Genomic DNA, 27,324 nt, shown 5'->3' with positions numbered 1-27,324 from the left:
CTAGTGTCATAATGCTGCTAGAGTAATCATATACATAATTTACCAAGTCAAGAAATACTCTAGCTACCAGCATTCAAGTTCCTATAACAATTTTTAAAAGCAAGAACTATGATTCTAATAATGTTTATTATGAGATACTTAGATATAATTTACAATAATGTGGGATTTTAAGAAAGACATTTGCATAATATAAAAGTACTGCTAAATATTAATGCTACCTTGTCCAACTAACAAGATTCACTTAAAGGTACTGATTTCGCATGACTCCAGTTTCAGTGTTTGAATTGGTGATTCAATTGACTTACATAACAAAAATTTATCCTTACTCTCTCACAGATTATGAATCTCTGAATCCCTAAGAGATAACTATTTGTTACTCAGGTCTTTGCTAATCCAATGATAAAAAGCCTCCCTCCAGTCCTCACAAAAGTTGTTTGATCACCCCCAATTTCAAGCAAATAAGTACAGTGCCTACATGTGTACTCTATTACTAATATGGAAATACTTCAATTCTTTGTTAAGGTTATAAAATTAAGACCTATGACTTCCACCAATAGAAATGGAAACATAGGCCTATGTTTGTATCACACGGAATTTTTTAGTACTTTCATATCTATCTCATTTCATTATTAATATTAACTTTATATGCAGGATACATACATCTCATTTACTTTGACAGCTTTGAACCTCTTTGTTATGGAAGTTTTACTTCAACTTTGGGCATTCATCTTCAGAACTAAAAAGTGTAGTGATGTGGTTTGTAAAAACTCTCTCAACAGTTAGAGGGTGGTGAGCACAGGAAAATGACAAGAGAGGAGAACACTCACAATCAAGCACCTCCCAAGCTAAATGATGCCAATTATATCCAGCTGGGAAATGCTATAAGCTGCTAACAGTGCAGAGCTTGGCTAGACTACAAGAGTTTTCCTCGACATCTGGTAGAGGTAAAGCTGACCTCACCACTTTGTGCCTGGGACAGGTAGACAGAAACCCAAGGAGATTAGCATCAATCGCACAAGATCAGATAGAGTGTAGACTATTGGCTTCATTCTTTGCTTTTGGCCAAAAAAATCCAAAAACCAAAACAAAACAAACACACCTCTAACTGGAGTAGTAGGTTTAAAAAGAAGAGGAAAATAAGCTTTTTTTCCTCCTTTCTCCCATAGTGAAACTTAGGCTTACTGCCTCTGGGTTGAGGCAGATAGTGAGTTACTTACACCCACGTGATTGCTTTCTGGTTGCATTTATGATTACTAGAATAGAATTACAAATACTCCACTATTACTTCCAGTCCTCAGCCAGATGTGAATCTGTTAAGTTAAACAAAGACTTAAACTTAAGATTCTTGGGATTTTTTTTTCCATTACCTCTTTTTTTTTTTTTTTCTCCTTACTGGTATATGAAAAACAAGAAGTGAGTACTGATTAAGTTCTTTAAATCCAAAAATGAGTGAGGGTGGCACCACTTACTTTTGTAATTCCAAGACAAGCGTCCACTGCTACATAGGATAAAGTCCTGGGGTTTAGATTTCAGCTCTCAGAACCACAATCCCTAAAGAGTGTTCACTAGGAAGAAAAAGTAAAGAGTCTGCTCTAGAAACATTGCTCATAAACTCCAAATACTTTAGTTCTCCTTTTTCACCCCTGAAGATATATATTCTCATGGCCCATATTTCATTTCTGATTCGGGATACCCAAAAAGGTCATTTTGAAAAATGCTCTGTCTTTTCTTCCACATTAATTTTATTAACTAGACTAAAAGGGATAATTTGCCAAATTAGATGTTTTCACGTGTTCTTTTGTTAAGTGCAATCATCTACAAATAAGCTTCCTACTAAAATGTACTCAAAACAGCTCAAAACAAAATGATTCTCTAAAATTAAGAGTTGTTATATTTGAGACTAACGTCGACTTAATGCTGAAAACACGCACAAAAAAGGACAAATCGGTTGAAACTTTCACAAGAATGGAAAATGTTTAATAAACTTAGAGTGGTGGGCTTATTAAACTATAGTGTTATTTACAGCCATAATTCATCAACCACAAACACAATAATGTGTTTGCATGGCATGCTACAACAGAAGCTTTATTCATTTCATTCAGAAAACATTGGCCAAATAAATTTCAGTTGCAAATTCACAGATACAAGCCTCAAAGTATAAAGTTGATATATAACAAAAAAATACAGGTAATATTTATAACAATAACTTACAGATACAAACTAATGATAAACTACGATTTCACAAAGGATTGTAAACATTTTGCACACTTGTCAGTCCTTTCTTTTAGGCAAAGTGCTCTTTTGATGACAAATAAATTAACAGATACACACTAGAGTGAACTATTTCCAGACAATACAAAAAAAAGTTTTGATTTGTTTTCTTCTTGTAAACATAAATTTTACAAAAAATGAAGAATCAGTAAAAGTGTCTTGCAGGCCAACTATAGATACATACCTGGTTAGCAAAGTGATGTTGAAAATGCTTTGAGTGTTAAATAAAAAATTAACATTAATATCTTTTCAATGGTTAATTATACATAATAAATGACAAGATTATATCCTTAATCATTTCTATCCCTGAAAAAAGGAATTAGGTATGACTTATTGGCAGTTGTGTCATTGAATGGGGTAACAAGGGCTGGAGTCCAAGAGTTGTTGGTGAATGAGCTATAAAATAGAAAGAAATTTGTGGATCAGTTTTGTAGGGTGAATAAAACTGATTTAAAAACAAACAAAAACAATCCAAGGCAATGCGTTTTCATTATTCATTATAGCTGAGGGCACCAAGCTACACTCATTCCACTAACCTCAGCAGAAGCATTAACTTATTCAGCATAGCGAGTACAGTATTAAATGAGAGTCCAGGAATAGTTTACCCCAAAACCTTTTTTGGGGCCACAAGCTTTTGACACTTTAATGTCCTCCATCCATACCCCATTCACTGCACTTTATCCTGCAGCTAGAAAACACAAAAGCTTTGTCTGCAGAGATGCTGCTAGCTTCCATATAAAGGTGTCTATAGGATGACCTCCCCCTCACATTCTCCTTTATGAATGCTTAACCGCCTCTTCCCTAAACATACATCAAAGCACATTTAACCCAGGCAACACAATAGTCATTCATGTGAACACAATTTTAATGCTAGTATAATAGCAACAATGGTATAGGCTCTGGTTTTTTATTTAACCAACACTTAAAATGAAGTTTCCATTCTCAGCAAGGTCTATGATGCTTCAAACCAAACCTCCCTCTGAGAGCAACTAGGAAAGCTGGCCAAAATTTTTAAAAATCTGTTGGAAGGCATCTGAAAGATACCAAGACAATGAGAAGTTGCAAAGCAATCCCAGAAGAGAATGGAAATAAAAGAGGCTACTTTCCACCATCTACGCCCCACATTTAGTGACAATTTTAAAAGAAAAGGGCTGTCTGAGAGGCTGAGAATTTGAGCAGACTTTCAGGAGTTTGACTTTGGCTGGGAGATGGGGAACAAACACAGAAGATCAGGGACCACTGAAGAGAAGGCCTGGTTTAAAACAACAGAAACAAAACACAACAAAACGCAAGCTTTGTCTGGGATCCCAAAAGGCGAAATCCAAGTAGTGACCCAGAAATATACCAGCATTCATGAGGATTCATGCTAATTGGATTAAGTTGATCTTACCCTAGCCTAACTTCCTGCCAGAGCCAAAACCAAATCCTCTCTGGTGGAGACCATCCAGAGCTTCAAATTCTTTCTAGGTTTTCATACCCAACCCAACATCTGAAGTGCAATAAAAAATAAAAAGGCAAATAAGAAGACACGACTTGACTGAAAACAAAGATCCAGATATTGGAGTTATTAGATATAAACTTTAGTATAACCAAAATTAATATAAGAATAATTTTATTAAGGAATTAAGTGGCAAAAATAGAAGATTTCAGCATAAAAGTGAAAACTATATAAAAGAATGAAATGGAAATTCTAAAACTGAAGATAAAATAACCGAAAGTAAGAACTCAGTGGGTGAGTTTTACACCATATTAGATAGAGACTTAGTGACCTGGAGATAAGTTAGAAGAAAATACCCAGACTAAAGCATGGAAGGTCAAAAGGCTGGAAAGTATGGAATTTTTTCATAAGGGGCAGAAACAATATTTGTAGAGACAAAACTGAGACTTCTCCATGATGAAATACATCAAACTACATACTCAAGAAGCATATCATTACAATAAAACTGAAAACCAAACAGAAAGAGAAAAGATGGGATAAAACAATATTTACTTTCAAAAGAACAAGAATAAGACCAAGAGCTGATTTCAACAATAAGTAGCATCAGAGTAACTATCCATATTCTAAACAATAGAAACAACGGAAGCCGGAAGCCAATGTTATCTTACCTTCAAAGGGCTGGAAAAAAAAAAATAGCTGCCAACCTAGATTTCCACATACACAGGAAATACCATTAACAACTGCATTAAAACAAATACTTATGAATGAACTTTAGATGTGCAAGATTACTGAGCCAAAAAATCTAGAATATAAAAAAGTATTTAAAGATGGTCTAAATAAATAGAAAAAGTTCATAGGATGGAAGGTGATATTAGTAAGATGGCAGTTTCTTACAATGTGATCTAATAGACTATATCAAAATTTCAATTTATTTTTCAGTGGAAATTGACAAGCTGGTAAAGCTTATGGAAATGCAAGGGTCAAGAATAGGCAATACAAACTTACAAGAAAGTAAGACAACTTTTTCTACTGGCTATCAAGAATTGTAAAAATTGCATAATTGAAACAATTAGGTATACAAAATAAATGAAAATAGTCCATTAGAGTGTACAGAAATTAACACCTACATTATATGAACAGTTGATTTATGAGAAATGTGGCACTACAAAACAGCTGGGAAATTGGTTTTTTTATCAGTACAACAAAAGAGCTTTGCCTCCTATCTCATACCACATACGAAATTCAACTCCAGATGTACTGTAAATCTAAATGTTAAAGGTAAGATGAGTTTCTAGAAGATAAGAGGAATATGTCACTATCTTTGAGGAGAAACAATGTCTTGAATAGGTCACAAAGAAAGCACTGTCCATGAAGGAAAAAAAAAAAACTGATGAACTACATTAAAATTAGGATCTTGTGCTCAACAAAACATACCCTTAAGAAAATAGAAAAGGCAAGCCACTGAATAGGAGATATCTACAACACACATAATCATCAAAAAAACTTTCTTATATTCAAAATATAGTAAAAACTAAGATAAATCAAGGAAAAAAACCAAAACGACAGGCCAACAGCCAACAGACCAACAGACGAAAGACATGAACAGGCTCTTCGCAAAAAAAAAAAAAAAAAAAATACAAATGCCCAGTAAAAACATGCTCAATCTCATCAGTCGTGAGGGAAAAGCAAATTAAAATAATGAGCACTACCCAACCATCACATTGGTTAAAATTAAGAAGTCACACCATACCAAGTGTTGGCAAGGATGTAGAGCACCTTGAACTCTCACATAGTGCTGGGCCAAGTGTAAACTGGTTCAACCACTATGGCAAACTGGCAGAACCAGCTGAAATTGAGCGTATGGGTAGCCTATGACCCTAAGTTCCACTCCCAGGTACACACCAAACAGAAGTGTGAATTAATGTACATCAAAAGGCATGTGCAATAAAGTCCACAGCAGCATATTCATAAAAGCCTAAACATGCTCAAACACAAATGGTGAGGCACCATAAAATGGTTAAATTGTGAGATAGCCCCACAGTGGAATTCTATATAACAATAAAACAAATCACTGATTCTTGCAACAAATACAAGTGAATCTCACGAACAATGTAGTTGAAAGAAGTGAGATACACAAGAATACATTCCATACGGTTCAGTTTATATAAAGCTCAAAAAACAGGCAAAACTAAAACATGATTTTAGAAGTCAAAGCTATGTTACTCTGGAGGAAGAGGATAATAACTGTAAGGGAACATAAGAGAGGTTTCTGGGGTGTTAATTATGTTCTACTACTTCATCTGGTCAGTATTTACATGGATATGTTCACTTTAATAATTCATCAAGCTGGATACTTGTTATGTGTGCACTTTTCTGTATGTATGTTCTGCTTCAATAAAAAAGTTTCTTTAACAAAACTCAGTATACTAACTCCAATCTAAAACTGAGTGTGCCATTTGCAATGACATGGATGGAACTAGAGGGTATTATGCTAAGTGAAATAAGTCAATCAGAAAGACAATTATCATATGATCTCACTCATATGTGGAATTTAAGGGGGAAAAAAAGAGGATCATAGTGGAAGGGAGGGAAAAATAAAATAAGACGAAATCAGAGAGGGAGATAAACCATAAGAGACTCTTAACTATGGGAAACAAACTGAGGGTTGCTGCAGGGGTTGGAGGTGGAAGGATGGGGTAACCGGATGATAGGCATTTAGGAGGCCACGTGATGTAATGAGCACTGGGTATTATACAAGACTGATGAATCACTGAACTCCACCTCTGAAACTAATAATACACTATATGTTAATTAATTGTATTTAAATTAAAAAAAAAATAAAACTCTGAGTCTGAATACTTTCTCTGACCATAGGAAAATAAATTATTTAAATATCAGGTGAAAACCAAGGAAAAAAAAAGTTGTTTTCCTAAGTAAAAAATCAAGCACTAACAGTCATTATCAATATTTGTATTTTAGCTGTGAAGTGGGTGTTAAACTTGTCCCTTAAAATGCAGTCACAGAAATAAGAATGTTTGGATATTTCTACTCCCTACTGCACCCCCCACGCACAATTTTTCAGCTACGACTGAGGTAATATTTCAAAATATGAATCCAATCAATCAGCTAAAATTAGCAGTTATCAGTTATTGTGCTTGGGCAACAGCTGTTAAAGGTTGGGATACCTACCATCCATGTAACTATGCAGCGCAGTTAGCATCGTCCCATCCTGGGGCACATAGGCAGAATAAGCCATTTCTTCTAACATGGGTGGAGACAGCCTGGAGGGCGGGACCGCTGTGACTGGGGCAGAGGAGGAGTGATTAGGACTGACGTGTTTCTTGTGGCGTGCTCGACAATTCTGAAACCACACCTGAGGGAGGAGAAAAGCAATGTAGGTACGTCACCTGTCAGCTTCTGAGTACATTATCAACTCAGTTTAAAAAGAAATGAATCCTCAATCTCTCTACCATATAGACATGGTACAAATCTAACCAAGCTTATAAAACAGTTCTGTAGACAGAAGAAAAACATTTGCACAAATATCAATGGTCATTTTCTTTGCTCAAATAACTATCTGGTGATTCGCTTAAAAGCCAATTCTATACTACACCAGCATCTTCCAAAATAAAAAGGGTGGGAAGAAGTTCAAGAATTCCAGAAAAGTTTCCTTGGCTTTAACTACTGGCATTTGGGACAAGAAGAAAAATGGAAAAAAGCTCTTTAAATCAGAACTTAACAACAACAACAACAACAACAAAAACCTCAACTAAATTTATTCTTAGACACCTGCTGGACTTATTGCAAATCCTTTTCCAAATGACTAAAATCCTACTGAGAACTTAAAGCTTTCTACAAACCTCTTGATTCAGTTATTCCAATCACATTTTAACCTGCTGAGTTGAATTTCTCTTAGTGAATACATAGACTTATTCCCTAAGAAGTATGTTAAAGTCAGGCTTACAATAAGAAAAAATGAGTAATACTTAAGCAGAATAAACATCGACTGGTAAAAACAGTTCACAAAATGTAAAGAGCTAATCATCCTGTTGTCTACTCTTATCACAGATATAAAGGAAACATATTTAAAGCAAGCATAGCTTTGTATCCAGGTCAGGGTGAGGGAGGCTAGGCTGCCCAGAATGTTCCCAGTAATTATTCTGCCTGTGTTTTAACTCTCTATTGTTAGATAAAACTTGACTACAGACTGTTACTCTATTAAAATATTAAAATATCACAGCACTTATTTGCTATCACTCCAAACAAGTCTGTCATGAGGAGAAAAAGAAGTGAAGGAATAAAAAGTTTAAGGAAATAAAGATAACATTTTAGTGTCAGAGGAGAAGTCCAGGGAGAGATCAGGGGCATAAGCCTCTGCTCAAGGCTGGTAGGAAGTTACTTGATAGCAAAAGGGAATCAGGGCTGAATAATGTAGAACAGAGGGAATCTGCAAAAGAATTTGTACAAAAAAAGCTGACCTGATTTCAAAGACACATCCTGCCCTTGGGACTCAAAAGTAGAGGGCTGGCAAAGTATAAACTCTAGGGGTTAAAACTAAAGTAACAAAAAGGGATCATGTAATGGGGTATGCAGCCCGGGGCACGTGGCTGAAAGGTAGCACCCAAGAAATGTTTCAGGAACAAGACAGAGGCATATATAAAGGAAAAGGAGTAGAGAGTCACAGCCTTCTCCTCCATTTCTGGAGTATTAGACTCTTAGATACTTACACAGAGACCAAACCCAAAGTCTTCAGTCACAGTTCTCTCCACAGGCTCCTTAATAGGTGTCGCTACTGTCACTCACCCAGTCAAGAAGATATACTCACATGTTCTCCAACTTGTAAAAGAGAACTACTGCCACCAGCCTTTTCCCCAACAGTACCCAGAAGACAGGCACCCCAGTGGGCTACGTATAACCTAATGAACATGGCACTATGGTTCCCAGAGTTTCTCCAAAGTATCTTATGTCTCCAATAAATTATATACTGGATGGAAACTACTTGGTTGTTTAAAAAAAAAAATCCAGACTTTGGAAATATGAAAAAGGCATGACTTGTCAGCAAAAACACTACCCTAATGCTGATTCAAATAGCTCCTTGGAACGATCATCAATAGGTAATCCAGCAGAGAGGGGTTTATAAACACAAAATGTCATGTAACTTGCACAGAAAAATATAGTTGACAATTCCAGACATCAGAAAATAACTTCTGGCATGGGGGCTACCCAACTTCAGATTCAAATACAAGTCCTTTTGACCCTCCTCACTGACTTAAAATTTCTTCTGTTTTACAAACCTCCGAGAAGAGTTAAAATTTCTTTTGAGCAACATACTTTAAAATTTTTGGAGTTACAAATTGTAAACTACGTAAGGTAAGAGCAGCCTATATAGACATTCATAAAAAGAAAAGACTAATCCATAAGATGGATCTCTAAGAAAGCCCGAAGAGCCAAATATCAGACTTTTACGTACAAAAAAGACGGAATTTCAAATTATTGGGAAAGCATGGCGTAATACTGATGTAGAGAAACCTGGCTAATCATTTCTGAGAAAAAAAATGGTAACATTCCTACCTCACTAACAACCAAAAGTTAATTCCAGATAAATTAAAGATTAGGTGTAAATAATTAGAACCATAAACATTTAAGGAAACGAGTCAATATTGATAAACTCTCTAGGTGAAGAAGCATAAAAAGGGCCAAAGCTAAAAGAAATAAATATTGAGAGATTTGAACACATAAAAATATAAAAGTTCTGGGGCGCCTGGGTGGCTCAAGTCAGTTAAGCATCTGACTCTTCATTTTGGCTCAGGTCATGATCTCAGGGTTGTGAGATCGACCCCCACATGGAGCCCCATACTCAGGGAGAAGTCTCCTTGAGATTCTTTCCCCTTCCTTCTCCCTTCCCTTCTGCTCCTCCCTCCACTCATGCTCACTCTCTCTCTAAAATAACTAAAGTCTTTAAAATATATATATACAAAAGTTCAATGCAGAGAAAATAAATGAAAAAGAAACTGAACTATATAAGTTTAACATGGTAAATAGAATAAAAATCAGTAAGATGGAGAGAAAAGGAACCACCCAATAGAAAAAAGGACTAAAAACATACAATTTCTAAAATTACAAAATAAGCAAACATGTTAAAGTTCATTGACAATCAAAGAAATATAAACAAAAATTATTTTCTACCAAAATTGGAAAGAACGTAAAAAGAATGACAGTATTCAGGATTTGCATGGGTTGGTGAAAGGGTACTTGCATATGTAGCTCCTGGCAGAATAAACTGGTACGAACTTTCTGGAAGGTCATTTTTGTACTATCAGTTAATCAGCTAAAGGCCCTGAAAACGTTTAAAATGTTTTATCTTTTGACTCAACAACCCCACTTCTGGAAATTTATCATAAGGAACAAGCGAGCAGGGTGTACATACAGTGTTATTCATTGCAGCATTTTTAGGACAATGAAAAATTGGAAATAAAATAAATTGTGTCGTGCTTAAGATGTGCAGCAATAAAAATGACATAAATCTTAATATGGACATGTACTCCCAGGACACTGATAGGAAGAAAGAACAATGTTTTATCCTGTTTCTGTAAGATACACAACTCGTAATTCACCTATCAGAAAGGGCATGTGAAAAGTGACCGTATCTGGAAGCAGCGTGAAAAGTAAAATCATCCACCTTTATTTTGTGATTTCAGTTATGACAATGATCTGCTCTGTTACTAATTTCTCACTAAGCCAAATTTAGCCAGTGAAGGCGAGATTGTCTCTGTGTATCAGACCACTGTTTCTACCTAATATTTGGGTAACCTAGTTTGCACATTAGAGTCAAGGCCTAGTAAGAGAATTTTTCTAAAGTGTGCCCAATGCCAGGAAGTAGACTGGACAAAGAGGTTATGATTATTATCTGATATCACAGCAATTGATTCTTCAAAAATACCATGAAGGACTATATGTATATATACAAATAATATATATTTGCATGCTAGTACTCCTTCCTTTGCCATCCAACCAAAAATATTTAAATTCAATCCTTGCATATTAAAAACCACCATCCAACAATATATTCTCCAAGTTCCAGTACTTGGAATCAAGATAACTTGCCCATACTACTGGTGACCTAAATACTTGGAAATTTTGTGACATTGTCTGGGGTCCTTATTTATTCACATAATAAGAAAAGCTCTCAGAAAATGCATCATTTTCCTTTACTTCCAACTTCAAAATAATCTAAAACATACTAGTCATGAATTGACTTGGTTGGAGCAGTCATTGTCATTGAATGCATAGACTCTTAGATTAGAAGGAACCCTCAGCCCATTGAGTCTGTACTATCACAACAAAAGAAGCTCCATTTCCAGGCTCAGGAAACTTACCACCTCCAATGGCAGCCCATGTCATTTTTGTAGACTTTTATGCTGAGAAATTTCTTCATCATGAGTGAAATCTGCCTTTTCCTTCATTCCCTTGCAAAGACCTGATTCTGTTATCTGCAGGACAGCCTTCCACATATGTTTAAAGATACTTACTCTGTTTATACTATTCCTTCCCTTACCATCTCATCTCCAGACAGATATTCCTATTGCTGTTAATATTAGCACATGATTTCTAGTTCTTTCATGACCTTATTAGCCTGTCTCTAAAGGAAGCAGTCTGTTCAGATTGGTTTCTTGTTAGACCTCTTTTTAAAATTTTGCACTCTGAAATAAACACAATACCCTGGACATGTGAAAAGCACTGAGGTCGTATGACCCAACTCCTCAGAGATCCCCATTATACTGGAATCAGCCAAATCTACTGGGAATCTAAGTCTTTAGAGAAACTGCAGTACCATCAGGTCTTGTCCCATCAGCTTCTTTGTATAGATAATTTAATTATTAAATACCTCAGGCTTAATAATAAATTGAAGAATGAGCACCCTATTTAAGAAATATCAGCCACCCAATTTAAGAAATAAAACATATATACAACGTTGGATTTTACCTCGCCTCCCACCAACTAAATTTCACCTTGCTGGTTATGGTTACTTGCATTAATTCCACAAACTTTTTTGAACCTTGAATGTAATTTAAAATTATTTTCCATTTCCCTGATTTCTCTATAAGATCTTGACATAGTTGGCCAGCTCCAGCTTGAACACATTCCTTTGGCTTCCATGATGCTTTTCTACCAGACTCAGTCCTTGATCCCGGCCGTTACTATGTCCCTTTCAAATAGCATCACTTATCCTTCTCTCTCCCTAAAGTCCATTTTTCTCTTTTTACTGTCTATGATCTCATTCTAAAGGATCTTACTAATTTCATGGCATTGGATCTTTTTGTTTGAGTCCTGTTCATCTTTTAAAACACCTGTTTATACGCCCAACTGCCACCATCGCTGCATGTTTGGCAGAGCTAAAAGGAAATTCATCTCCCTCCCAATTACTAAATCACCTTTCTTTGACTTGAATATTCCTGTCAGTAGCATTATTCCTGTGGATACTCTGACTTCAAATTTAAGAGTCATCCTTCACTTCTCTCTCCTTCCGCATTATATGGCCAGGTCCTTCTCTTGTGTCTCTGCCACCAGCATGCACGTAATAAAATGTTTCTCAATGAATCCTAGGTCACTATCCCATTTAAATCTCTTTTTAAAAAAATCACTACTTTGCTGGGTATCCCAACTAATCTTTATATCTCTATTCTAGCCTCTTTCAACCCTAATTCTTGCCATCTAGTGCCTCCAGCTACATGGCTTTCACCTGCTCAGGACAGAACTCTATACTCACAGGCCCCTATAAGTTCAGCTCCAACAATTTCATCTCTCACAATTTGCAGATATAAAATTAACATTTCAATGAATTTGCTCTAATTATCCTTCCCTAGCTTTGTTCCCACCACTCCTTCTGCCTGGATCTTTAACAAAGGTCATCAAGTCCCTCTACACACACACACACACACACACACACACACACACACACACACACTCACACACACACACTCACATATACAATCACAGAAAAGTGGGAAAAAAATTACTGTTTTCAGAATCAGATCTAGCTTGGAACCACAGCTGTCTTTTTTAGCTTGAGGATCTTAGGGTTGCTGTGAGCACTGAATGAAGTAACTTGTACACAAAGTCATTTAACAATTGATAGCCCAGCCCAAGCAGGCTAATTATCAGGTTAAAAAAAAAAATTGATATAGAGTGTAGAGACCTAAAATGGGAAGCGAATGCTTTGATATTTCTACACACACACAGACAGACACACACACAATGCACATTCATAAAGACCTAGAATAGACCTTTTAGTATCTCCTGATTAACCTTTAAAATAATCACCTGTATCACACGTCTGCTCAAGCCTGTCCTTTCTGCCAGTTTCTGGAGGGTCTGTGCATCTGGGTTGTTGTCCTGAGCAAATTGTGCTTGCATAACCTGTTTTTATTAAAAAAATAATAATAAAATAAAGGTAGTAAGCAGCTAAATATAAGAAACTCAATCTTCTGCATTTCAATGACAGGAGAGATAAGACATGCTCAAGAAAATAAGATACTTGTATTTTATTACTTGAAAATCAATATGGATGAATATGTACAAATGAAAAGAAAGTGTATGTTATAAATTTACAAACAAGTCACTACATTGAGATCTTAAAAAAAATAATCCATTTCAACATAAAACTTGTCTCTCAACTATGCTGCTAAAAATGAGCTCACCTTTGCTCTTCTTCCATTCCTCTACACACAAATGAAATGAACAAACAGTATGTCTATTTACTATTTCTTCCATTTTGTTAAAAATTTCTTGCATTAGAAAACTTCTAAAAATACAAAAATCCTATCAAATTTACCTCCAACCTCTGCTGAGCTAAATAGGCCCATACTACAATTTTATCAGTCAGCAAATAGTATACAGTGCAACACATGGATTCCATTTAGTTGTAATAATCCAACATCAATTGTTTTGAGCACTTGCTCCATGCAAAACAAAATCAGGGATCTTAAAAAAGATATCAATCAGCCCAGTGAATAAGAATTTCCTGGGATCGAAACATCTGTATTCTGAAAAAGCCTTCAGGTGATTTGATATGAACCTTTGGATTAGAATCACTGTGCTAAGTGCCTTGAGACAGTGATACATGAAAAAATTGTCCCTGGTCTCAACTTTTTGAGACAAAGATATGGACATGCTGATAATTACAATACGAGGTAAAGGGAGAAGCACAGAGTGGAGGGAATACCAGAATAAATCACAAGCCAAAGGCTTTGGATTCTAACTGAAGAGGAAATCATGGGAATCAAGAGGGATATTTGAATTTTATTACTTAAAAGTCAGTCAACTGAGGGAAGCAGTATAAAATATTTTAAAAAGTATTATAAAAAATGGGAGAGGGGAGTTTGTCATCCAACATAATTGTACATGTCTATGGGTGTGGGATGGGGATAACAAATCCACCTGAAGACCTTAAGCCACCACTGGCCTCAGCAGCATTTTCCATTGGCAAAATTAATTGCATTCTCCACTATGTTCCTCATACAAGACAGTCTTCTGCCACAGCACACATCACAAGGCAGCTAAATAATTCACTGGCAAGTCTAGCTCTCCATAGCAGAAAGTAAGCTTTTTGAGGGCAAAGGGAATGTCTTATTCTTCATATCCCCAGGAGCTAATATCCTTTCCTATCACATAATATGTACTTAAGGGTTTGTAACACAATGAACCCGGACAATGTGAGGAAAAGTTGAAGATATTGTGAAGAAGAAAGATCAATGTTGTTCCAGGAAACCTTATGAAGTTTACAAATTATGTAATTTTTTCAGTTAAGTTCTCTCTGATTAATGACTTCTAGAATAAGGTATTCCTGGCTTCCTGTCCAACCATGTTTGTTCACACACTCACTGTAAACGGCACATGTATTTTTACTTTAAAAAACAGGCAGAAGTGGCCTAAAAGTTTATAATTTTGCTCAGTTCACCTTATTCTTCCTTTCTTATTCCAAATGTGTTACTTCAAATTTGTCATGTACAAATAGTTGTGTTCATATGTAGTTTAGCATGTAATATCCCAAAGAAAAAAAAAGAATGAGCAAATTAATGATCTTTGCTTTTTTAATATTTCAAGAGGAAAAGCTAAACAGATAATTAAGGATTTGCTTGTTAGGCCATTATTGATAATTTATAAAACAAAAACCAGCATGCTCTTTCACAAATGCATTTCAAATTCACAAGTTTAATAATGAAACTAAGTTATACTTAATAAAGCAATTTCTCATCGAGGAATAAAACTTAAAAAAAAACCTTAAATGAACACTGATGATTTAGAATCAGTATATGCTGAAGGAAACGTAAGACGTGCTTATCAATGTTTAATCTCACACACACACAAAAAGCCTTTTAGTTTCAACTTAATTTCGTTGTTCTCCAGTCACTAATGATGTTGAAACCACCCCACTTCTTTTCTGAGTTTTTTTTTTTAAACATGGTCAAAGAGTGAGCCTTTGTAGACACTCATCATTTTAAGGCCAGGAAATCCCAGAAATGACAGGTATCTGCATGGTAGCAGCTGAGCAAGGCAATCTGAAAGATTAAAATAGGTGCTAACCTTGGCGTGTTTAATATTAATAATCATTGAGCAAGAGCTTCCAACTACAATAAGCAAACCACAATATTGGCAGGAACTTCTTAAATACCATTTCTACAAATGGGACAATATTTGAAATTTTCTTGCCAACACAAAATGTTATTCTGTTGTGAGCCTTAAACTATTTTTTCTTCCCGTAAATTTCTAAATAATTTTGGGAAATTATCTTGTTTATTCTTCCCATCTTAACTCTCCTCGTCCAAAGCAGTACTCATGAATAGCCTGGACTTATTGATCACCTATAATATTTTATTATTTTGCTGAATTCAAGCACTGCTTGAACATACTCAGTTTTCCGAAAGGACAATTTGGCCATGACGGTACACTGCCTGATTTATTAGAGGTTCTAGCAAAATATAATGATTTAAGTTTTTAAAAAACTGACAGCTATGTTTTCCAGATTCCTAGAGTATAAAGAACCACTTGAGAACAAAGATTGTGTCTCATTTGTTTCAGCCATCCCTGGTATAAGATAGATACTAATAAATACTGAAAAACTGAGTATATGCGTTAAAGGCATATCACTTCTATTTTCATTTTTTCTGTGGTCGTTTCTAAAACCTATGATTTCAATATACATCTTTAAAAACTTATGATTCAGATCACATTTTCATATAATAATGCATATGAGGATGCGAATAGCTTATGGATGTTTGCAATTTGAAACTATAAAGCTATCTGCAAGATTTGGAATCTCACTCTTGTTTTAGCTGCTACTGCCATTAAGTGGAGCTTTTATTCCACTCATAGTCTGATGGCCAAGCAAAATGAAAAGACCAGAGGATTGGGGAAGTTTCCAAATCTCTTCTCGGCCATTCCCTTGTTGTCTGCCTTGAGGGGAGTTCCTGCACCTCTTGGACGAGGCTACCTACATCAAGGAATTATTGTTAAGAATTAAAGGAGAGAATGTAGATAAATGCCTAGCATAGGATTTGATACACAAAAACCATCACAAATATTATTACCTCTTTATTTAATTAGTACCTGTAATTATCTTCCTATATGAAATTGTATATCTACCTAAAGTTGTTTCAAGCTTTCACTATTATAATTTCAATAATTTTAATTTCATATAAACTTTTACTGTCAGCCTTATAATTATTAAAATTATAGCCAGTCCTTCATGGAAACAGCCCATTTTGTAAACAATATATTTATACTAGAAATTCTATTTTAACTCAGACATCCTTTAGCTACTGCATATTTTGCTGCCAGGTCTCCGAAAGGTATTCATATCTCCTAATTTAGGACTTTATGTGATCTAAGTTCTCTTGAAATATTTGTACCATATCAAGGTTTCTTTCTTAATCATTCCCCAAGTAAAAATTCTCTCTTGAAACCCCTTTACCGTATTCATCTTAAACACTGGCAAGTCTTAGATACCATACGTGATTTTCAGAATATTACTTTTACTCATTTGTTAATATTGTATGAATGTCCTTTAAAGTTTGAGCTAAGATACATCCTATGTGTAAAGCACCCAGTAGTACATGGTAGGCGCTCAATAAATGTTACTTTACCTTAACATAAAACAAATACCTCATCCACATTAATCTTTTAGAAAACGTGATTTCTTTATCTGAAAAAATGCCAGAAAGAATCATTATATGTGTAGACTTAAAGATAAAGCAAGGAGTAATTATTTAATTATTTTCTTGACAATTGACATGAATTGAACATATAACAATTATATTTAGGGCAACTAAACTGAAAATAATCTCTCCTTTTTCAGAGAACATAACCTTTAGCATCAAACTATAGAATTAGCTCCCATTATCCCTTTTAAAAACAAGAAAAAGTTTACTTGGTGTGGAGTCAGTAACTAGATTCCTGTTGTTTATGGTAAGGCATATTCAAGTCTTTCCTATTCAGAAAATTATACAAACTTAGCCAATAAAAGGCTCATTGTAATTTGTTAAAAATGTGAACACATTAGTGTCCCATAGGCCCATATACTGTAGATCTCTTTCTGTTTATAGTCTTAAAATATTTTGTCTTCTATCCCCACTATATGTAGTAACGTAAATAAATGCCCAGGTTAAACTGACTTTATCAGGAAATCAGGACCGATTAGTATTTTGTTTGCATTGTGACATTAATGCCAATAAAACCCAGGGAAACAAAGCTTGAATGACTAGTTCATACCAGGTCATGGCTATAAGTATGTGTTCATACATTCGCCAAGTTAGCATTCACTAAAAGCACAGGCTAAACCTTTTTGAAAACATGGAAATGTTTTTAGGCAGCACGAAATTGTCTGGGGCGTTTTGGGGATGGGGCAGGGGAATTGGCTTTTTTTGTTGTTTGTGTTGTTTATTTGTTTTGGTCAGGACTGACTTCAAAAAAATCATAAATTCATTGTCATGTCTACCTGGAGCTGATCTGCTGTAAAGCTGGTCCGAGCTCTTTTTGCTGGTTTTGGATGATTAACATCTTGCTCTGTGAGGAGGGCGCCTTCAACACTAATCCCATTGCCTGCATTTTAAAAAACAACAGCATACATGTTGGTAACTCAAACGGGTCCACTGATCAAGCAATGTTTCCTGCATCTCTTGGCTTCATGTGAAATTGTAGATTGTCCAAATCTGTCAGTTAAGTTTTGAAACACACTAGAAACATTCTGTGGAAACAATATACAGGCTTGAATATTTACTCAAAAGTGCAAAAAGTTAGAAGATCACACATCTAAGGTTCATCCTTAGAAGGCAAATACAGGAAAACAACTGGTTACAAAAAGCAAAACAGAACCTTAAATTCAAGGCTGCTGCCTGAGAATATGGTACAGGCTAATACACATGCCATGGCTTTGCCTGCATATAAACACATGGAGATCATCACTAACAGTAGAATGCTTAATGAGTTTTACCACAATTACACTGCACAAAATAATGCATTAAAATGACCTTAGGAAAAATCATTTTTATTCCCTGTATTCACTGTCCCAAAAGACTCCAAAGTATTTTAAGTATATATTTACCATTTTCCACTTCTCTTTTTAAATTATCCAGCATACAGTCATAATGCACTCTGCAGAGGACTTTCTCTTCCACCAAAGCAAACTCCTCTCCGGTGGAAAGCTGCCTTTTGCAAGAAAAGCAGGCAAAGCACGCCAAGTGATAGACATTCCCCTTGGCCCTCCGGACCCAGTCAGTAGAATGGATGTGCCTCCCACAACGAGAGCAGCGAGTTCCATACCTTCTACATAAACAGAAGAGCAGGAGATGAAGATTTTAATATTTGGTGAGATATTCATCAGCCTGAGTAAACTAAAATATTATATTACTCATTGGATTAACCTAAGTATTTAAATCTTTTGAAAATGAAACAGGAATCAATTATTTTTCTAAAAGTCAATATGGTAAGCAATCAAGACTTGAGATAGAGCCATACTTCAAATCTGTTCATAAGACAAAAACTTCTCATTGTTACTTTAAAGGAAGACTGGATTTTTTCTTTTAAAATAAAAGCAATATGAGTTTCAATATCCCTTTTGTAACAAATATCAACGCCTTTATGAATTAGAGATTCAAGACACAAACACACATATACTCCAGATTGAAACCTAAAAGTGCAAAAGCATACAGTGAAAATATAATGACTCCTTAAAAACAAATTGAGATAATTCAAAATGTTTTAAATATGATTTTTTAAGTTAAAATATTTAAACATTTAAAATTGATATTATCAAAGAATGGGTAGAACAGAAACTGTTCACTCTGAGAGTGAGGAATGAAAACTCAGATATGTTTCCATTGGTGAAAAAGCTATTGCATTGCTAGTCACAGGAGGGGGAGAAATATTATCTAAAACTTTCAGAGACCTACCTGGACATTAAATGCACGTTAATTGTAACAAAATGCCAGATGTAAATATTTCTTTTTTCTCCTGACCTGAGTAACAGGACATTCTTTGCAATGTCTCCTATCATAATCACAGTCATGGACTTGCATATCCACATCAACTAGATATGTGTCTGTTTCTATTCATCATCATATCTTTAGAGGTATTGCCAGTTTTAAGCTAATCTGAAAAAGTGAATCCTAAAACTAAATTTCAGAATATAATATGAAGTATAAAAAAAATCCTGAAAAACTAGACTTTCAATAACTTGCTGAAACTAAACCTTTCAAAAAGCTTTAAATTATCTTAAAAAAATTAAGACTTGCATATCTTAAGTCAAAGAGGAGACAAATTGCTATGATTTTTGAGGAAATGGAGACTAAACCTAATGAGAAATATATGTTTTTGGTAATTATAAAATTCTGTGACTTTATAAAATAAAGGATTTGGGTTTTATGAAGTGCTTTTAATTAGCAATTTTATTCAAATCAATCACTAAACTCTCTGAAACCAGTTTTTGAAACTGAGTATAAACAACATAATTAGTACTACAAACTTCATTATATAGTGTTAATTTCCCAATTTCATGATGAACATATTTCTTCATTTGGAAATGCAAATAAAGAAAAAATATGGTAATTTTAAAAAGTCATGCTTAGAAATAATTTCAATTTCTAGACAGCTATCCATTAACAATTGAATTATATCTTTGAAGAAACTGTACATTTAAACAGTTTATAAAGAGATCACAGAAAAAATGTTACATTTAATATCTTAGGCAAATACAATCTCACAAAACAAAGATCAAAGAACAGACAAAAAGAAACAGAATTTTAAAATAGAATAATCAGACTTGGTATATTTCTGAAACTGGAATACTCTATAAATTATATGGTTTATCACAGTCTCCAAACTGCTGACATTTTGTAGGTATAACTAGGGATCATTCTATAGTAAACTGGTACACACTTAACAAAACCTTGATTTTTTCCCACCATAATTATTTCATTTCATCTTAGCATCCCCTGCAAATACCAGACTTTGTCACAATAAGTCATCTGATATTTTATACTTTACCTATGCACAGCAAGGAGAAGTTTCCCTGTTTTTAATATCTAAACCTTTCATTCCCAAAGAGGAAATAATTATCTTAAATTAGTTTTTGTACACTGAATTTCTAAAACACATAAACATGCTTATTTTATTTGTTTTGATATAAGTGATACCTCAAAAATGTGAAGCATTCTCATTTTGAAATCCATTATATAAGAAAAGCTGGGTTTCAATACATAAAACAGGACAAGAAAGCTTGTTTACAAAATTCTCTTTCCGTATTATCGTGGAGTGTCTACTAAAAAATGTTCCACAGTGTACCTGAAATAATCAAGTTTGCAGAAAATGTCTTTGTCTTTAATATAACAGCTGGTATGCCTTCCTAACGAGGTCCTGCAGACACTGCAGGAGAGACACCGAACATGCCAGCACAGGTCATTCACCTGTAAAGGAAAAAGGGGCAGGATAAGAAACAATTTTAATACCACACTCACAGTATCATTCATTGGTTTTGTGCATTAAGCAATTTTAAAAACTGTCCTTAATATTTTAACACATGCTCTGAATGTTTCTATCTAAAAGATGTCATTTACACAAATATGTGTCTAGATATATTCTCTTTCAGACCCCAACCAGAAAAATCACAACAGCATATTTTACATTGTGTGTTAAATTGTTTATTCCTTTGAAGAATTCAGGGCGTGTCCTTTTCTTTCTTTTTGAAATTGAACTTCTATGAACACGGAAAATGTTGGTCACTTTCAAGTCCTACATACAGGCTTGTTTTATTTTTTCTTTCACGAAATTCTTCCCAGCAGGAAAACTGGTAGCTAAAGAAGTCAAGCCACACACCTTCTCAATCTATTTTTTGGCCAATTATAAATGGTGCAGTAGTTGAAGTGAGAGAGAAAGAAAGTGAAAAAGCAGCTTTGTAAGATACTTACCCTTATAAAGAAGCCAGGCAATCCATTTCCCTTACCAAACAGAAATTGCTAAAGTAGATTTAAATGTTGATATGGCAGAAACCCTGGCTACCTTCTAACATTAAATAATAGAATTAAGGAGTAAATTATTGAAACCCTAATGATTTAGCTAATGGAGAAAAAAATTAATCTGATTATAAGTGGTTCTAAAAAGGCAGCCAAGCATTGTTTGCCATTTATACTCCAAGTAGTAAGGCATAAAATAGTGTCTAGTAAATCACACTTTATATTTTCTAAATAGGCACATGAAATATTGTCAACTCAGGGAACAAATCATAATAACCCTCACCTTAAACTGTTGCCATAATACTATAAGCACCACCACTTCAGCCTTCAAGAATGAAGATGTGTATTGGATTGAACTTGCTTATAACACAGGCTCCCAACGTTTGCTCTTGTTAAATGGACACAAGAATTGAGTTTATGTTTAACCAATTAAGCATAATTTCATTTCATGTAAAAGAACAGCAATGATGCAAAAACACCAGTTACACCCTACAAATGGATCTAACATCTAAAATAGTAATTAGGAAACTGTGAAAAGGGGAAATTGTGAAATAGTCTTTATTATGAAATAGTGTAGCAAAAGCCCTATCTGTCCAACGATTCTATCAGATTAGCACTACTGTTCAAAATTTTTTTTTCAAAATGTTTGTGATACAAAATATAAAAGGTACTTTGAAGCTGAAGGAAAAAGTTTCACTTGCTTCTAATTGCAGTTATGGGCCTCTTTCCAAAGCATTAATGAAGAATATCAATTTGGTGAAATTTTTAAAATTTTAAATTTTGGTCTTGGACTACATGCTTACTACATAAGAAAACTTGGAAGAAAGAAACAAACAAACATGAAATCAGAATAAAAATATATTAACAATGGTTAATACAACCCAGAAATAAATATGTATTTTCCTTCTATTTTTTCCTAAAATGGGCCAATTAAAATTTAAAAATACAGGCTTCCTTTAGCATTCCAATGTTTAGGGACTTCTACATTTTGATCTTATCCAGGCTCTTTTTTTTTTTTCTCCACTCTCTCCAAGCAAGTGTAAATTCAGGCTTCAGAGCAGAGTCATGGCTATCTTCTAACTCCCTAAAACCAAACCTAATGCCTGGTTTGCCACCTTCCCTTAAAGTTTACTTAAAAAAGAAAAAATATATTTGTCTTCCATTTTTTTCCAGGGAGGAAAGAAAGGTAAAGAGAGAAAATTCTAGAGAATATAGACCTTTCCTGATGGCTGTTATCGATCCAATCTGTCTATGTATATGCGACCAAGCCAGAAAAACCATCCAAACAACAGGGCACTGAAATTTTAGATGAGGCAAAAGACACATCTAATTCCTCTCCTACTTTCTGGTTTTAACTTCATTTTACTTGCCTCATGAGATGGTGTTTTTCTATATTAAATGGTTTCTATATTTTCTATATTAAGCAGTTGTACACTCAAAAACTCTACTAGGTCTAACAATTATTTTTCACCAGTGTCTCAAATTGAATTTAAACTTCTCTTTTAGAATAAGTACTCAAATGAAAAAAAAAAACTCAAAATTTTTATATACTCATATAATGTCAAACTTTAGTTAGAGCTAATATACTAATATGTACAAAAAGCGATAGAATAAGACGGTACATAGAAGACTTCACTGGGAGGACTGCAGTCCTACAACAAAAAGCTTTATGTAAGTTACTCAGATAACTTAGGTATTTTATATAATAGAAGTAAATATAATATACAAATATATTCTAAAAGTGAATACTAGAAACTATTTCAGAGGTGTGTTAAGAGTCACTTTATAATGCCCTTTTTTTTCTAAATCCTCGCTGGTGTGAAGTGTTAAAAGCCTTTATAGACCCATTCAGAAACATTCTTAAAGATTATGCTAATTATTGAAAGGGCTCATTGAAAATAACAAACTAGTTTTGATCCAAAAGATGATTTTGAGATATCCAAAAAGGTTCAGGTCTAGAACAGTGAAAAGGGTATCTTAAGAATGTAGATTTAAAGAGAGAGCCATGTTAATTTGCCAGCTGTAACACTCAATCCTCAATTAAAATTAATTTAGTTACTTTTCAATTTTTCACCAAAACTTCTTTTGGTGCTTTATCTGGGTTGTATCTATAGGGTATTATTCCCACTTTACAGATTAAACAGCTTTATACATTGAGGTAGAAATTTAAAGAAGCCCAATAACTTGCTTTTTGAACTCATACTCTCCATAATTAAATCTTTTGAAAAAATGGGGGGAGGGGGTGGTGGGGGAGACTGATGAGGAGGGAATAGAAAGTGAACTGGTTTGCTATTAATTCAGTGTAGGAGAGATCATTATTTTAAATAGTGGTTTTAAAGAGCTGTTGAAGTTGAAAACCCATGATATTAGGATTAAGACAGATGGGACCATGACCCTGCACTCAGTGACATGTTTCACTGTGGCCTGCCAGAATTTCTACTCCAAAATTCCCGTACAATATTTTGAGAGAAGTGAAACAAATTAAGACAGTCAATTCTCAAACTAGCACTTCATCCCAGGATCCACCTATCCATCTCTCTTTCTTCTTTCTTTTAGCTTCCCTTCCTGCCTTCTTTCCCTCTTGCCTTCCTTCTTTTTTGGGGGGGGGGCTAGCTTTACATTGATTTCCATTTTTTTTTTCACAAGAACTGGAGGGGACATTAAAAAAGCATTGGGTGGCCTCCAAATATTAATAAGGGGAAGGAGGTTCTGAAAATGGTTTTCATGTAAATGGTCCCACAACCTCTTACTTTGAAAAAGCCTCGAGTGACTGTTACTAACGTGGAACTACGTAAAAATTCTGTCCAGAAAACACCCTTTAAGGCACTTTACAGTGGTCCTTACCAAAGGAGACACTGCAAAGGGGAATCAGCCAACATATACTGACCAGGAACTCTTAGAAGAAGGCAGGTGTAGGGGTGTTATTGGGGGTGGAGGGACCATAACCCAGGCTCGGTAAAAATAATCAGGCAGGACCCTGTTTCAAAAGGAGTTAAAGGATTAACCCACTTTTGCTCCTCTACAAGTCGGTGGCTGACTCTAGTGCAACCACCCCGGGGTATCGGCACTTCTAGACCAGACGTGTCATATACACAAGCTGTTTTGCAACGTGGGAGATTCTATGACTTCTTCTCCCACTCTTTCGACTTGCCCTAGACTGGGCTGATTTGCTGAGAAAGCCTACAACCTGCACGAGAACTTGAAAGGAAAAAAGGGGGGAGGAAACTTTTCTCTTTTCCCAGAGTTCCCAAGGTAACCCCGCTCCCCTTGGGCCTCTCGGCTCCACCCTACCTTGAGAAGGTACTTGTCCACGATCTCCAGACCGCAGCTGTTGCACACACACTTGCCAGGGGGGCAGACAGAGCCCGAGGCCATGGACCGGGGCGAGGACGACGGGGACAGCGGGGCCGAGGAGGAGCACGAGTCCTCGTCCCCCGCTCCCTCGGGGCTCACCTGAAGGAAGCCGTGAGGCGCAGTCGCACGCGGTTCTAGACCCCTCCTCCTCTCCTTATCCCACAGAACCACCGGGGCTCCCTCACCCCTTCCCCTCCTTTCCCCCGGGCCACCCCCAGTTCGTGAGGTCTCGCTCCCGGCTCTCCCCCCCCCTCGGTCCAAGCTCCCGCCACGCACCCACTGGGGCTGTGGACCCCTGACCTCAAGGACCCTGGAAGCCCTTACAGCCTTGCCCAGCCCGTCTCGCCAGCTCAGCTTTCCACCCCGCCCTGCCCCAGCCCTCCTTCTACCCGCTCCCCGAGGGGCCAGCTGGGCCCACGAAGGAGCTCGGGGACAGCGGCGCTTCGTCCTTGGCTGCCTCCACACGTCCAGTCTTGCCAATAGCTGTGTCCCTCCCCACTCACCAGTCCCTCTTCCCCGGCGCCTTTCCGAGTCCTCCCGGCCGCCAGGGCTGCAATCCGCCCGCACTCCTCCGACATGAGACCCTGGCACTGCGGGGCGGGAGGAGGGGAAAATGGGGGAAAACGGAGAGTAGAAGTTCAGAGCCGGCGCGTTCAGCCCAGAGCCTCGGCTTCTGGCACGCGGAGCGGGCTAATGAAGGCCCCCAGGGCGCCGGGCCGCGCGTGCAGCCGTCAAGGCTTCAGGGCCCCGGCGCCGCGGGCAAAACGGCGGGAGCGCAGCCTCCCTTGTCGGCCACGAGCCGCGGCAGCGCTGCCGGAGCGCGGGGCAAGTCGGCCACCGCAGCGCTGAGGGCTCGACCGGCGCGCTGCGGCGCTCTCGGGGGCGCGGGTCCCTAGAGCTCACCGGAGCAAGTCGGTTCCCCGCCCCCCTGCCGGGGGTAACAAGTTAATAACAATCATCCCAGCACAAAGCATTTTCTTTCTAGACGTCAATCACGGCGGAGCGGGGATCACCAGGCTAAAGCGGGTGCAAGGGGCGGGGAGGGGGGGAGTGGGAGAGAAGAAAAGAGGATTGAGGAGGGGGTGGGAGAAGAAACTTGATTTCTTTAATAACCTCAATTAAAAGAGCAAGACACATATATATTTTTAAAAGGGAGCTTTTTGAATTGGATAGCACGAAAGGTGAAGAGGTTTAATAGGATACTTGAAAGCTAATTACAGCGGGATTTAAGAAGCCTGGTGTTTGTTCCGATGACAATTTGAATGAAAATGCTTCAGATTAAACCAAGCTAGCAGCTCTTTCGTAAACTTACAGCAATTAGAGCTGCGAGTGATTTACACTCGTTTCTTTAAGGTGTAAATTGCCACTTATTGCTCAGTAAGTCAACATTTGAGCTACTAAAGGATTATTTTTAACCAGCGCAAAAAGCGGGACGAATAATGGAAAATATCCAGCTGAATTTAATTTGTGCCATTAAAACTCACCCAACCTCGGTCAAAATGTTTTAAAGCAACAGCGCGCATTACTCAAGTGTTTCCAAGCCTTTGCTGGAGTTTTGTTCTTAAACGAAAACGCAGCCTCTGTAGGCTTTTTCTGTCTTCGTTTACGAAAACTCTAGTTTGGGGGGAGGGAGTGCCGAACTCGAGCAGCCCACACCTGCGGTTCTGACTCTTCATCTCCCTCCTTCTGGCTGCGCCAGGCGAGATACCGTCCAAACCCCGGAGACCCCCTCGCCGCCCGGCCCTAAAGGGGGACCCTCCACTGCGCTCTCTAAGCTGGTCCCAGCGCCGCCGCTCAGAGGCCGCATCCTCTCAGACACAAAGAGGGTTTAAGCAGAAAAGTCCCGCGTTAGCTGGGTATTCCCCGCCAGCGTCCGACAAAGTCAGCGGTACTCAACGCGGGTCCCTCTGAGGCGCTCAAACAGGCTGCCGAAGATTTTCAAACTTAAAACGCGAGACACCAACGGGTCCTGCCTCCAGAGTGAGGTGAGCGCTTGTCAGTTTTCCCCATCTACTCGACGAAAGGTGTGACTCGCTCGCCCTGGGTTTTGCCTTTTTTTTTTTTTTTTTTTTGTATTATAAGTAAAATGGCCCTCCTGGCCGGCCCTGGAATCCCCCGAGGCCTTCCAGGAGCCACCACTCCCTCCGTTCCGCGGTGGGCCCGCGGCGCCGCCTCCGGGCCGGCAAGCGCCCGCGAGCTGCTGGACACCAGGAGCCAAGCCCCCGATCCCACCCGACAGCCGCCCGGACCTCCCGACTCGCTCTTCCCCACCGCCACGATCACCACGGCAAAAAGAACAAAAGCACGACTCACATGTACCCGAGAACGCCTTAGGCTCGAGGCTTCGTCTCCCAAATTACAGTCTCCATGCCTCAGGTTAAGTGAGCTTGTGGGGAGGGGAGGCAATGATTACTGACTAACGCTACTACGTAATAAAAAAAAAAAATGCCAGGTCTGAAGATGAGGCCGTTACAGGTAATTTCTGAACCTCGTTTAGGAGCCCAAACAGCTCGCGTTTCAAGGAAACTGCAATTCAGCTGGTCTGGCCAGGCGTCGGCTCGCTCACCTTCTCAGGGGGAACTGCCAGCTCCGGCACGTCCTTTTCTTCTAGTTTACACACAAACATCTGATCGCTTTTCCAATACATGGCACTGCTAGGGCTGCTTATCACATACCAACTCCGGAGGGTCAGCGGCCGTCCGTGTCTGCCGATCTTCCCCCCTCCCCCGCCCCAAAGCACTAATAAAAGCTGACACC

At 37.3% G+C, this 27,324-nt stretch overlaps 1 protein-coding gene across 1 annotated transcript; it reads right to left on the bottom strand.

The window, feature by feature from the left end:
* Nucleotides 1-2,002: 2,002 nt before the first annotated feature.
* LHX8 (LIM homeobox 8) lies at nt 2,003-27,324 on the bottom strand. The gene is made up of 9 exons (XM_045801363.2): nt 27,134-27,324; nt 25,071-25,157; nt 24,505-24,666; nt 20,546-20,667; nt 18,309-18,529; nt 17,703-17,806; nt 13,031-13,126; nt 6,899-7,082; nt 2,003-2,667 (listed from the first exon to the last, which is right to left on the bottom strand). Exons 1-9 carry the CDS (start codon nt 27,212-27,214, stop codon nt 2,591-2,593), a joined length of 1,134 nt encoding a protein of 377 aa, XP_045657319.2. The 5' UTR covers nt 27,215-27,324; the 3' UTR covers nt 2,003-2,590.

The sequence above is a fragment of the Ursus americanus genome, chromosome 12 (genome assembly GCF_024610735.1).
Source record: "Ursus americanus isolate L20-20 chromosome 12, mUrsAme1.1.p, whole genome shotgun sequence".
NCBI classification, from domain to species: Eukaryota; Metazoa; Chordata; class Mammalia; order Carnivora; family Ursidae; genus Ursus; species Ursus americanus.
Note: the sequence above shows the minus strand (reverse complement) of the source record. Positions and strands in the feature narration are given on the sequence as shown.

Bases quoted from the DNA above. Each gene is read 5' to 3' on its own strand.
- LHX8 (XM_045801363.2), bottom strand. From the start codon at position 27,214: ATGTATTGGAAAAGCGATCAGATGTTTGTGTGTAAACTAGAAGAAAAG. The intron at 20,668-24,504 runs GTAGGGTGGAGC...TTTCCTTTACAG, and splicing joins TGGACAAGTACCTTCTCAAG to GTGAATGACCTGTGCTGGCA. The intron at 18,530-20,545 runs GTACACTGTGGA...CTGTTTATGTAG, and splicing joins TGCAAACTTGATTATTTCAG to AAGGTATGGAACTCGCTGCT.